The sequence below is a fragment of the Camarhynchus parvulus genome, chromosome 1A, assembly GCF_901933205.1.
Source record: "Camarhynchus parvulus chromosome 1A, STF_HiC, whole genome shotgun sequence".
NCBI classification, from domain to species: Eukaryota; Metazoa; Chordata; class Aves; order Passeriformes; family Thraupidae; genus Camarhynchus; species Camarhynchus parvulus.
This window is the reverse complement of record NC_044586.1, coordinates 38755220-38769131: the sequence shown is the minus strand read 5'-3', so window position 1 is coordinate 38769131 and position 13912 is coordinate 38755220. Positions and strand designations below refer to the sequence as shown.

The following is a 13912-nucleotide window of genomic DNA, read 5'->3' as shown; positions in this document are numbered from 1 at the left end:
TGAAAGCCTAGCACTGCTGAAGGAGCACTCAGGAAAAGATCATTACCTTTCCTACTGTCTTACTGATATAACTGAAACTAAAAATCCCAGTACTTGTGATAGACCTGTACATTGTTAGCAATGGAGCAGCCAGCCTAAGTACAGTTCCATGCCACTGCAGCTGGAATGTTTCTGTTACTCCATTTAGTTCATTTACCAGGAGATTAAGTACCTCAGCATTGCACAAAGAAGACTGAAGGCCAAGTCCCTTGGTAACTTTAAAGAATGTCCAAGCACAGAGGAAATTCCTTGTAGATAAAGTACAGCCTATAAACTTTCCAATTTTTCTATTCCATTCCTTTCCTCAAAGGGAGAAGAGGGCTGAGCCTGGATAATAACATTGTCCTTTCAGCATAATTACCCAGCTTTGTCGCTGCTTCACACTTAATTAAATATTAATATTACCCTATAAGTAAACAATACGTACATGATATCTCTGCAATGGGCAAGAAAGCTTTGCCTTGTACACATGCTGTTCACTGAAGTAAAATTGCAAATTGCATGCTGAATCAGGAGCCATACTATACTGTCAGATATTTTTTGTTAAAATGAATTTGTTCACTCTTCAGTACAATGAACCATTAAAAAATAATTTGCACAATGCTAGAAGTATTCATTATTGCAGGGATTCCTATACAGTGAACAGTGTGTCTAAATGACGCAAATTGTCACATAAAAGAAGATACTGGACACAAGACTGCTGTTAGGAGACATCATTACCTGCGAGTCCACACTGTAAAACTGCCTGTGATGGCTTAACCCCAGCCAGCAGCTCAGCACCACCCAGGTCACTCTCCCTCCAGAAGGATGGATAAGAGAATCAGGTGGCTAAAAGGCAGAAACTCATGGGTTGAGATAAAGGAAGTTTAATAGGTAAAGCAAAAGCCATGCATTCAAGCAAATCAAAACAAGGATCAAATTCCAGTACTTCCCTTGGTCAGGCAGGTGCTCAGCCATCTTCAGGCAAGCAGAGCTCCATCACATAATGGTGACTCAGGAAGAAAAATGCCTTCACTTTGAATGTCCTCCCTTGTTCTGTCTTTCCCCCAGCTTTTATTGTTGAACACAATACTGGTCTGCATTATCCCTTTGGTCAGTTGGGGTCAGCTCTCTGTGTCCCCTCCCAGCTTCCTGTGCATTCTAGCCAGCTCACTGACTGAGCAGCAGGAGAGGCCCAAAGCCTTGGTGCTGTGACAGCGCTGCTCAGCAGTACCTAAAACATCCCTGTTTCCAGCACAAAGAAAAAAACATTTCCAGGGAATAGGGGCACTATATCAGATGCTCTTTGCCTAAGTGCTGATGACTGTATGGGGAAGGGTGCAAAAGGCTGTTTAGAATGAGGTCTTCCATGTTCATTTGCAAACTCTGAGACAAGTCAATGTTAGAGCTGCTCTCTGACCTCCGCCCTATATTTAAAAATCATCAACCCAGGACAGAGCTCAAACAGCACGACTCCTCATACAGCAGTCAGCAATATAAGGACTCATGGATGTTATGCTGTACAAACACCATTGAAATAATAACTATGAATGCCTTATTTTCCATAATTTGGTTACATCACTTTCAGAAACTCTCTCTGTGTTTGCCTTTCAAAATATCGTTTCGTGATAAATTTTAGAATTTACTATTCAGTTGTAGGAAAAAGCACTTCCATTTATTCATCTTAGACTGCTTAAGATGCTGCTCCTTAGTTATAGTGCAATCAGAAAGAATGAGAATTATGATTTTGTACTTTTTTTCACATTTCATCACGCCTGTTTTTCAAAGGAAATAGTCCTAGATTACATTGTCTTTTCTAATAGCACAGGTGCTCCATGCCTCTGGTTCATATCTGGCTAAATTCACTGTACCCTTCCTAGTTCTTCTACACCTTTCTGTGCTGGAATGAGTTTACCTTGCATGTAGTATTCAAAAAAACTCTGCAGCATGGAATTGTATTAGTTTAATGAAGTTCTGCTGTTTGTTCTCAAAACATTACCTTTACATTTTCAACACCCACTTCTCCTTTTCAGTCTTTACCATTGAAGTGACATTATGTATTAAATATATGCTGTGATTCTAATATTGCTAAATGATAATAACAATGGAAATTTTGAGGTTATTATTCTGTATGTGCAGTTAAGACCATTTCCTCTGCATGCATCACTTGGTATTTATTGACATTGAGTTTCATTTGCCATTTTATTACCCAGTAACCCAGTATTGTACCATCAGAATCTCATCACAGACTATTTTAAATACCAGGCATTACTTTGTTTTGTCTGCAAACTTTGTTGCTATAATGCTCATCTCATTTTCTGAATAATTTATGAGTCTGTGATATTCAAATCTGTGGGCATGTTGAACAGCCCAGGCTCAGCACAGACTTCTGCAGGATTTTTTCATAACTACACTCCATTATAAGAACAAATCATTGATTTCTATCTAGTAGTCTTTTAATAAGGCAGCAATATGGGTCCTTTTTAGGGGAATTTAATATAATCTCTTTTACAGTTCTAACTAGATTATATCATTATATCATTCTTTAGCCAATGTTTACTGACACATTCAAAGAACTCTAGATTTTTGATTCATGACATCCTTCTAGTTTCCAAGCCATATTAGTGATTACTGAATCTATCTATGCATCCACCAATTTTACTCTTGATAATAATGTCTACCAAATTGTTTAATGCAAACTTCAAATTTACTGGTATGTAATTCTCATCCTGAGAACCCCCATTTCAAACACTAGTATCATATTTTCCACCTCCCACTCATTCAAAATTGTAGGTTGCTTATTACTATTAGCAGGCCACCAGTTTTATATTTAAATTCCTTAGAACACTTGGATGAAAACTATCAGATAATGGTGAACTGTTACTATTAATTTTATTGACCTGCTAAAAAATGTCTTTTATTGACACATTAATTTGAGAAAGTCCCTCAGATAGATCATCCATAAACAATGACTTTGAAGAAGTTATTTTCCTAGCCTTTTCTGCATAATACATAAATGCACACAACCAATCAGATTTACTGCAGAATGGCCTTATTATACTCAATGCCTTTGTTTATGTCCCTATTTTCAGCATTTTCTTGCAAATTTCCCATTTCTGTTGGGGGAGTGAGGGGAAGTGTCTTTTAATTGTAGGCTTCCCTCAGCAAGCTGTCCCTCAAAACAGTTTTGTCTCATTTCATTGCAGTTTTACATTTGAGCTGCCAAGTTTACATTTATTTCCTCCTTTGAATGCTAGTCTGCGAGTTCTAACAGTTTCTCTCTGATTCTTATTTAACATGATTCCAGTATTTTGAAAGTATTGTACGATTCGCCCTTAAGTTTACAGTTTATTTAAATGTATCAAATTTACCTGCAAGCATTTTTATCCATGTTGTTGCTTCCTTCCATTGGTTTCTTTAAGCTTCATCTTTCTCACAATCCACTTTTTTAGTGTTAAAATGTACAATGGAGCTTTTTAGATTTCTTTTGTAAAACATATTTGCAGGCATTGGAAATATCTAAACATTATGTGTTTTCTGCTTTAGTCTCTGATTATCCATCTGGGGAATCTTCATTTACTATCTCTTTCAGTAAAGGAATTACAGATATCTACGTGAAATTTTAAAATAGAAAATTGACAACAAGCAATGGAAAGGACACTTTTCATCCACTATTTCTTCCAACTATGGAATTCATTGTCAGATTTAGGCTAGGTGCTCAACAAAACAGGATAAATGTTTCCCTCTTTAGGCATGCCATAGCAACCTCCATAAAAATCTGTGATTTATTTTTAACAGATACCATATAAGAATTAATACTCCTACCAATCTCCATTGTGTCCTGCCGTGTCATTTCTATTTACTTTCCACTCTACCAATGCATGTCTCCCTCATTATCTTCTCTCCATATTATTCCAGAGATGCCTTTTATACCAATAAAATTTAAAGCTTACCATTTTCATTTCTAAATTTGGGGTTTAGACTTAAAATGCTAAGATGGATCTGGACACAGAAGACATACACAGGGAGTTATATGGAATACCACTGATCAAGTTAAGTGCAGGATTGCTTAACAGTTACTCCAACAGCTAGAAACAAACATTAACTAGGAAAATATGGTTATTTACGAGATACTAACTACATCATATTAATTCCATGTGTGGATCTTCTCATTGTAAAACAAGAAAGACTTACTTCAAAACAGTTTATTTCCAAAAGTGTATGTACATATAAATAACATTAATCAGAAGACTCTACTGCAAACAACTTTTCAGAAATCTCTCATCAACTAAATTGTTCATTTTCCTAAGTTGTATTTAGTGACAGGTGGTCTTACTTTTATCTAAAAATTTATACAAAATAAACACAATGTTGTTCATGTCATATGACTCTCTACCAACACTAAAATAGACTGCTGTGTGCTTTCAAAAAATTAAGTCTGACTTCTCTTCCCAAGTCAAATTCTACAATAATATTTTATTTTTAATCTTCCAATTGAATGGAAATCTCAAATGCAAATTGCAATGATAAGTGTGAAGTGGCCAAACCAAAACTAATATATAAAATGGTGAAATGGAGGCAAATAAAATGGAAGGGCAGATGTGGCACTTAGAGATGTGGTTGAGTGGAGCACTTGGTAGTGCTGGGTTAATGTTAGATCAGTGATCTTAGGAGTCTTTTCCAACCTAAACATTTCAAAGTGTCTTCAAGAAGTTGAGTAAAATATAAAATTATCTAGGCACTTCATTGGCTTTCAGTTCCTAGTATGTGATATTACCGCGTCATACTTGTGCAGACATGACAGACAGACAGACAGAAAGGCTTAGAACATTTCTTCAGTCCCAAAATTCTAGTCTACTATTAGTTAACAAGTGAACATGAAATCACAAGAAAATATTTCTTCTTCTTTCTCTCCATAGGAAAAAGGGAGAATAAAAGGAGAAGCAGGATCTCAGACCAAACATTTGTATAACTCAGCATCCTGTCCTTGGCAATGGTGAACAATGACACCTAAGGAACAACAGAGAATAAAGCACATCGTGGCAATGCCATTATAAACTCTGCTTTGAATACTCCAAGACAGAGCTGGTTAAAGCCTCTTTTTGAGTTTGAAGTACACTGGCACAGAAAGTCACTCTTCATTTAAGGAAGCCATTACACACCTTTCAAGAGTCACATACTCTTTATCTTGTCTAATCCTACTATATATGCTATATGGGTTTTAGGACTAGAACCCTAGAAGCGTGACAATTCTCAAGAATGAAGACAGGCCAGACATTTGTACAATGCCATGATGATGTTGCCTGCTTTGTTCTCTATGCCTTTCCAGAACTTCTTTCCATTGTATTTGGCATTTTTGTGCACTGTTGAATCAGTGGCTATTTCTAAGCACTGGGCTGACTTTATCATAGAACAATCTATTATAATTCCAAGATTTCTACCTTGAGTGGAAATAATAATTCAGAGCCCATCATTAGGAATGCAAAGTTAGCTTTTCTTCCAATGTGCATCACTATCAACACTGAATTTCATCTGGCACTTTCTCACACCAACCCTTTATATTTTGAGATCTTTCACAAATCTCATCAGTTACTTTGCATTTTTACTTCACTGAAAATGTAGCATCAGCACAATTTGTCATCTCCCTATTCATCTCTTTTTCTAGATCATTTATGAACATCTTGAACAGATAGGCGTAGCAGTTTCTTCTGGACTCCACCAATCTTTTTCCACTGAAAAAAAAAAAAAATTATTATATTTTTCCTAACATGTAACTATTTATTAGTCTAAGAGAAGAACTTCTCTCATGTCTCATTTCAGCTTTATTTATCACTAGTTTTGATGAACAATCTTCTTAGAAACCTCTCTTCAGAGTACAAGTGAAAAATAATTTGCAAATATTTACTGTTATTTTGATGAAAATAGATTTATTCATTTCTGATTTTCTGATTTTTGACCAAACTAATTTTCCATAAAAATATGTATGTTGTTGATTAAATATGTTTTTAATAATTTTCATTTCTGCTTTCTTTTTATTTGCCATCTCAGAATGATTTTCTGTTACAGTTCTGTGCATTGTGGAACAGCAGTCTTCATTTGGCAAGGATCTTAACTTTATGTAAGTGGCTCTATACAATTAAGAGCTTCAAAAAGTACTTCACAAGAATGACTTTTTAAGACATCAGGACAAGCTGTGATTGTGGTAATTAAAACCAAAATATGAGGTTTCCTAAATGGCAGTGGGTAGAAGTTCTGTCTGCTTTCAGTTTCTACACACTGAAATAATCACAGTTTATAGAGTATTATTTTTTATAAGTTATTTTTTATAACACTGGTGAGGTGTTAGATCATAGTTCAGAAGGCCTTTTAAACTTTACCCAAAGAAAAATACATGATACATGTCATGGTCAAATCCCAGGATATCTAGAAGTACCAATTTAGGACCAAAGAATGAAAAACAGCTTACAAGCTTTACCTTTAGCTAAGTTAGCTAAGTTCTAAAACCAGCAATGTTCATGGCACTGGCCTCTATAACAGGAAGCATATCACAATTTTTTTCCCCGGGATACTGCTGCAAGCTACAGCTTACTGGAGAAAGTGCCAAGCCAGCAGAGGGTCACAGGATTCCAGTACCAGATGGAATCAAAAAAATCAAAAGGTATCACTAAGAAAGTGAGGCACCTTCACTGCATGAGAATCCAAGGAAATGCTGGACATGTAAAAGGATGGCATATGCATAGACCACAGTAGCTCTGGAAAAGAGACACAGACAGCAGTTATTCCCCTCTGGACTCTTAACATAACTCTGGCTCTTCATTCATGGTGGATATTGCTAGAAGTCAAGCCTGGTAAAGTTTAAATATACCTATTATCTTCTAAAATGGCAATTCTGCTACACAGGAGATCTGTTATTAACTATTATTGGCTTATGGGTCACTTAGCTATTGAAAACATATAATTTATAGGTCTCTCTTCCTTGTCCCAAAATTTCATGTGCACTTCTTGTGTTAGATATTTAGGATGTTATCAAGGTGCTAGCAGTCAGTTTCCAAATTAACTCTCCATAATGAGATTATCATCTTCTTCAATACCCACCCAAAAGACTATTTACTACCCATCTTAATATTTCAGATTCTCAAAGCAGTGGTACTCAATTTTTTTTTTCATGACCTGAAGTAAACCTTAACAATAGATAAATTGTTTGTGAAATGCAAGAAATCTGCTTAATGAAATCTGCTTAAAGCAATCAGTTTAGTAATCTGCTAAAACAAACCGAAGCACAGGTTAATATTAGTTTCTATGACTTATCTTCAGGGTGTTCTATGCTGATTTGACTTTAATTCAGTGTAATTTTTAATATGAGTATACTGGCACAATATGAACATGCATGCCACAACTAAAGAATTTATATCAAGAGATTTAGCTGAACTTTCTCTGACCATTATTCTTATAGAGTTTTTCACGATTGTTTAGTTTTTCCGTTTTGTACTGTCAGATGATTTCGACATCTTGTGCTTTTATATTAACCACCTCAAATTTGCCAAGCAGATACCAAACATGGATGATTTGTGAATGTTATACTTTGTGGTTTTACTTTTCAGATAAGCTGCTGAAGAAGGCTGGAAATTGTAGTGCTACATTTTATTAACAAGGTATCAATGTTATTTGTAAAAGGAGATGCAGAGATTTCTCTGTTTCAGTCACTGAAGCACCAGAAAAGAAAGATAAATTGGAAGTACAAGTTTATATCTCTGCTTGGTCACAGCCTTTATAATCCTAATCAATAAACAAATTGAGCTCGGTCAGCTTGCTCTCCTGCCATTGTCGTGATGAGGAAAATATCCCACTTCAGCACTTCCTACAAGACTGCTCCTTCACAGTAAATTCAGGAGTTTTAGCAATAGAAATTATTCTGTAGTGCTCCAACAACTGCAGGGCAAACTAACCTTGGCACTCAGTCCAGAACAGATAATCTTTCCAGCTAAAAAGGGAATCTGGAAGAACTGTTCTGTTTAACAGCATCAATGTCCAAGCTTCCTTTTGCTTTCCTACGGTTGCACCACCTTTGCTGCTTTCAGACCACAGGAGCTACACATTGTCCAAAATACAAACCAAACCCTTCAAACCAGCAATTACCTTGACTGTTCCATTTTCTCAATATAAAAAGGAAACATGCACCTCAGGGTACTTTTGTTCAGAAAGAAATAGTAGTAACTCACATGAGCTACATTCAAAATTATGTAGACAGTGGAGACTGAGGGCATACACTCAAAAAAAAAGGGGGGAAGGGGATATTTTTTATTACATGGAACAGAACAGGGAGGAGACTTGTTTCCTTTCTGTTTCTCTTTTTTTCCACAAATACGGCAGCAAAGTTAGCAAGAACACCCAGTGTCTGGTCAATTTTCGGAATGAAAGAGAAAAATAAGGAATGAAAATAGGAGAACTCCTCAAACACCCAGATAAACAAGGCTAGACTACACTGAAGCACAGAGAGGCAGGCATGGGGGGACAGGGTGTCAGGGACGAGGAAGCAAAAGCAGGAAATGCAGCAAAGAAAATTTAGAAAGTTTTGTCATGGATTGAAGGAAACTGTATGACTATATTTCAATGTTCTGCTTTGTCCCAGTAGCGCTTTCAGATCCTGCACTGCTGAATGCAGGGAACTTCCCAAAACATAGTCAGTAACCTGTGCAGACCCCTCCAAGCAACATGCCCCAGCATAAGCAACATCTCAAACGTGTTTTGGACATTCCCTTTCTCCAGGGGCAGTCAAGCATGGAGCATATGACAGCACTTTGCTGTTAACTGAAAGTCTTCAGCCCTGTGCATTCAATTCTGCTTCTGATTGTCCAACTGCTAATTTCAAACTTTTTAGTAGATATTTGTTTTTAAAGTTGTAATTCTTGTCACATTTTTTTCTCTTCCTATTCTAAGGCAGTACATTTTCATAGGTTTCTAAGGCAATAAAGTATTTTAATTTTTGCTTTTGGTTTAAATCTGAATTTAAAGAATAAAAACCTAGTAAAGCTTTCATAAAATCTGTTAAAAGCCATAAAAAATCCCCAGGAAAGAAAATAAAATCCCATGTAAAATAATTTTCATTTAAAATTATTTAAAAGTATGTGAAATCTCCTTTGATTATTTTTATTTAATAGTCATTATTAAAGTAAGAAAATTATACAAAACATTCTAAAAATAAACACAGTTTCAAGTAGGAAGATTATCTCTTATCCCAAACTGTGCAACATAGCATGATCATCTTTGGCTCTTTCTCAACACCTGTAAAGGGTAAAGAGAATTGTACGAATACAGCCAAGGGTCAACTATGCCATCTCCCATTCTATCATTGTGCTGTAACTTAAATATTGCACTGAAAATTGAACATTTTCAAAAAGTCATAGCATCCTTTATGTTGGAATGACATTTAAGATCACAGAGTCCAGCCACAGAATGGACAAATTCCAATACACATTACGAGGACGGAATTATTGTATAACATTTTAAAAGTGGTAAGATTCAATGAGACTAGATGTATATTGGGTTTAAAAAGTAATTAGATGTTATTCGTTTTTTTAAAAAAAGAACGATAAGGTGGTGATGGTCATCTGCTTGCAGATCAGTATAGTGGAATGCCAAAAAGGACTAATGAGACACTTGCTTTCCTGAAAAAGTATTTAAAAGTTCAAATGAAAAGCAAGATGAAAAATTTTATATTTAAATATGTTTCCATCATACAAATTTGAATAGATGATTTAGGGAGAAAATCCTTTAGGCTTTAAATCATCACATTGTGCACAACAGCAGAAGAAACTGAATTCCCCTTTACAAGGAAAAAAGTTGAGTTTTCCTTAAGAATTTTTTGGGTTTATTTTGCCCTAAAGCACACACAAGTACTTAACACAGCTTTATATCAAATCAGAAAATATTTTCTTCTGTTAATTTCAAGATGTCATTTCAAAAATAGTAATGATTTAACTGTTAATGTTGTTGCAACCCTTCCCTGCAGACTCTATTTTATTTATGATCAAGTCTTCACTGTATTAATATTGGGACTAAAAGTGATAGTCAATAAAAGAAAAGAAAAGAAAAATTCAGCTTTGTAGCATGCTGCAATCATATTTGGGTGACATCAAGGAATGGCATCTAGTGATTACATAAGACAACTGCATCTATTTATGTCTATTAGAAGTTTATGATGTAGTCCAGGAAGCCCTCATGAACTCATTCATTAATTTCTGAATAATCTGAAATATCAATGAAATAAATTTTACTTAATTTTTTAAAGTATCATTTTTTTTTCCAAAATAAGAACACATAATATGTCTGATGAGATATCCCTGGAGACTTTGGATCAGCATCTCATTGGTCATTTGTAAATCTTGGAAAGTCTCCAAATACAATTTTTCAAAGTGTAGTAAGGCTTTCTCTGCAAACTATTTGCTTTCAGCAGACATCAGATAGCCATAGTTCTCAGAAATATTGTTCAGTAAATCCCTTCTTTGTCAAGAGACAGCACCATTTCCCTTGCAGTCTCCAAAGTGTACAGCTGCTCCCAATGCAGGTAATAGCTACATCATGACCCTGCCTCAACCAACTGGGTAACAATAAAGCCACTCATTAAGATAGTGAAAGATTGAAAGATCAACTGAGTTTCCCAGGACAGCACCAATAATCACACAACTTCAATATCCACAAAGCAAAGCACTGAATTCCTTAAAAAAAAAAAAAAAAAGACAAATTAAGGGAAAAAAATAAAAAAATCAGACCATTCGGTCTTCTGCTGTGATCAGCTGGACTTTTTAGTCCAATGGAAAATTATTTCTTTGTGTTAACAGGCTCAGGTGTCTAGGGCAGAAGCAAAAATAAGTATTAATTTTATCAGCACCTTTATAATTCTGCAATCCCACATTATCAGATCCCCAAATTCCTGAGCCAGAGGCAGATTACTAGGTTCTTCATCAGTATACATATATCCATTCCACGAGCTTAAAGTCTATCTACCTGAACTTTAGCTGCTACCTCGAGATGGTAGCAATTCTGGGCAGTGTTAGCACATACTGCTAAATTGTCTAAGGACACTCATAGTGGAATCTCACTTCATGATGAGATCCATAAACCTCAGAGTAGACTTTGTAGACTGCTAATCATTCCAGATCTAGACCATTATTTTCAATCATCAGTCTGGGCTTGCCTCCATATATTTTTGTCTTAAATAAAAGTCATGTAACAGACAGTATTTCAGATATTGTTCTGTGTGCTCCTCTTCCTCACGCTGTCCATGCTCTCCAACACTCTCCTGTTGCTTCACTCACTACAAGCCGCTGCCAAAACTACTGGAAAATCTGTTCAATACTGGCAGTAGACATTGTACTTGAAGCATCTGCAGATGAGCAGCAAATGCATCAAACAGATAGTTTCAGAGTTGTAATAGCCATTTTTCCATGCTGAGCAGATATAAGCAATGTTTGCTAGCAAAAATACATACCTGGAATAGCAAGAAGTCAATGAAAAATGCGTCATTTAGCCTCAAATTGCAGAACTCTTACAGATCCTTGCAGATTTCCAGTTTTGCTAAGCCTCTACCATAGCAGGGCATCTGTGTCAGGGTAAAGAGACTGAGATCTGTTATCTTGTTTTCAGTATACAAACTTATGTAATTATGGAAATTGCATAACCAATTATGAATAATCTATAGAATGAAAGCTGTTCACCTAAAAAGTCTGTGCAACCTCAAATGAATTCATTTAGTTAAATAAATTATTCTAAGTCATAAGTAATTTGCCAAATAAATTATTCACTGTGAATTGTTCACCCCCCAGTAATCAAGGGCTAATCTGCTGTTCCTCCAAAGACCGAGTCAGTGGAAGCATGCAAATAAATCTGGAAATTGTAATAACCATTGATCCATCTCTCTGGCATATATAACAATGCAACTTGATACTCCCTATTTCTTTATAAAGCCTATAATAATTCATTCGACAAAGATCAAAACTAGAAAGTCAAAATACTCAAAAGAAAATAAAAAGCAGAAAGGAGAAAAAGTTTTTATCTTGCAACAAACAGTAATACTCTGCCAGAGCAGAAACCATTCTAAACAGTTTTGGCGCTTACACTCCCGTTGTGGTGTTATAATCCTCTTTGCTCTCTCAGTTATTCACTCAGATCACTTACACAGCTCAAATTCTCCAGGTACTATATTGAACAAGTATTTTTTTCTCAAGATTTTCAGTAAAGGAATTTGATATCTCTTTGATTTAATTTCACTTTCACTTGGAGAGATAATTTAGGAGGCTGCTGCAAGACAAGCAAAAGCCAGCGTCTGAAGGTAGTTTTTTCGTGCTTCCCCAAGGATAATATCCCTGAGGCAATAGCATACTTGTTAAAATGATGCTAAATGATTCTCATGAAAACCTACCAGAAATAGAGTAAATGATTCAAGTATGCATGGTTAAGTAGTGACCTTTCACTGGAGCTGGGGTTTGGGTTAGGAGGCTTCTTTTGGTTCTTATTTTCAGTTATTCTATACTTAAGTAAGTAGAGGCCTCTACCCTACCTGAAATACCTGTATTTCTCATTTTTCATCTCTCTTCACAACTACAGTGTCCTCACCTTCTCTATGTTCCTTACTTTTATATGCAACATTTGTCTCCTGGCATATCCTCTAGCTTACTTCACTTGGTGATTCCTAACTTTCTGCATTTCTGTCCCTTCTTATCTCCCTAAATACATTGATTTAGCAAAGTTCATACTTTGTTTCCCTCTCTACTATCAGAGTACTTGTTATTCCCTGGACGGGCTAGTCTGTGGTCAAACCACTTCCCACAGCATGCCAGGTCATCATCTGGCAAATCTTCTGAAGGCAGTGGGCAGAGACATGTTATTTGTGAAGCTGTTCATCAATCCCTGATTCATGTGCCTTCACTAGTGAGAGGAACATGTGTGCCCCAAGAGCTCCAGGTCACCAGTCCCTTTTCAGGTCCTCCAGGCTCTCTTGCTGATACTCTGGATACATAGTTCTCCTCACCTTTTCCATATGTTTTCTCACTGAAGCCCTACAATCTCATTACACCACCTTGTCCTCCTGGCTCTGGCTTCCTAGGCATCAACACCAGCAGAAGGAAGAAAATAATGGTAAGCATCCTTTATTGGCACACCTCTCTGAGCAAATCACCAGCAGATGTTTCTGAAAGCAGTGGGCTCTCGCAGACATGCTCTGGTCCATGCCTTTTTCTTGAACTCACTCAACCCATTTTTCAGCCCTTGACCCTCTAAACCTTTCTTTTTATTTTTCTTTTTCTTTCCCTTGGTCGTTACCCATCATCAGTTGACTATTCACTCTATGCTTGCTCAAGAGATTAATTAGGAACATTAATACAGGAAGGCTCAAGCAGGGTGGGAAGGCCATCTGCCTTGGCAGATATTCCTCAAGCTCTACTCTTGTGTCCTCAGCAGATTCCTTAGTGTAGTTACATCCTATCCCTTCCCATGCGCTGGAACAGATCTCCTCAACAGGACAGTAACTTCTCAGCACACAAAAATATTCAACCACTTCTCCTTCCCATTGAGAGGAAAACAAAGGTCAAATTGGCCAAACTTTTGCAACTTGAGAATGCTATCTACAGAAGATATTAAGTTTAAAATTCTCATTCCATTGCTGATGTTACTATAAAATCAATACATGTTTCAAAACAATTGTTTCAATTGAGAAAAACTAAAATCTTCATTTGGAAAATGGCAAAATGGGTTGTTTCCACAATTTTAAAACTTTTTCAAAACTAATTTAAGCCAGGAAACTAATCAAAAAGGATCTCCCAGAAGCAGTTCAAGTTCAGTTCTGTCAATGTTTTCCAACTAAAAATGGTTTAATCAAAAGTTACTTTGATCTACTCTA

At 36.1% G+C, this 13912-nt stretch overlaps 1 protein-coding gene across 4 annotated transcripts in view; it reads right to left on the bottom strand.

Annotated features, from left to right (window-relative positions):
• Positions 1-11649, bottom strand: part of TAFA2 (TAFA chemokine like family member 2) — a 101147-nt gene extending 89498 nt beyond the window's left edge. For all 4 annotated transcript variants that reach the window (XR_004061174.1, XR_004061175.1, XR_004061176.1 and 1 more), the window contains exon 1: positions 11507-11649. Coding sequence is in view for 1 of the 4 variants with exons in the window: in XM_030959434.1 (XP_030815294.1) it covers positions 11507-11541 (35 nt within the window). In the remaining 3 variants the exon portion in view is untranslated. The remainder of the gene's footprint in view (positions 1-11506) is intronic.
• Positions 11650-13912: the final 2263 nt, after the last annotated feature.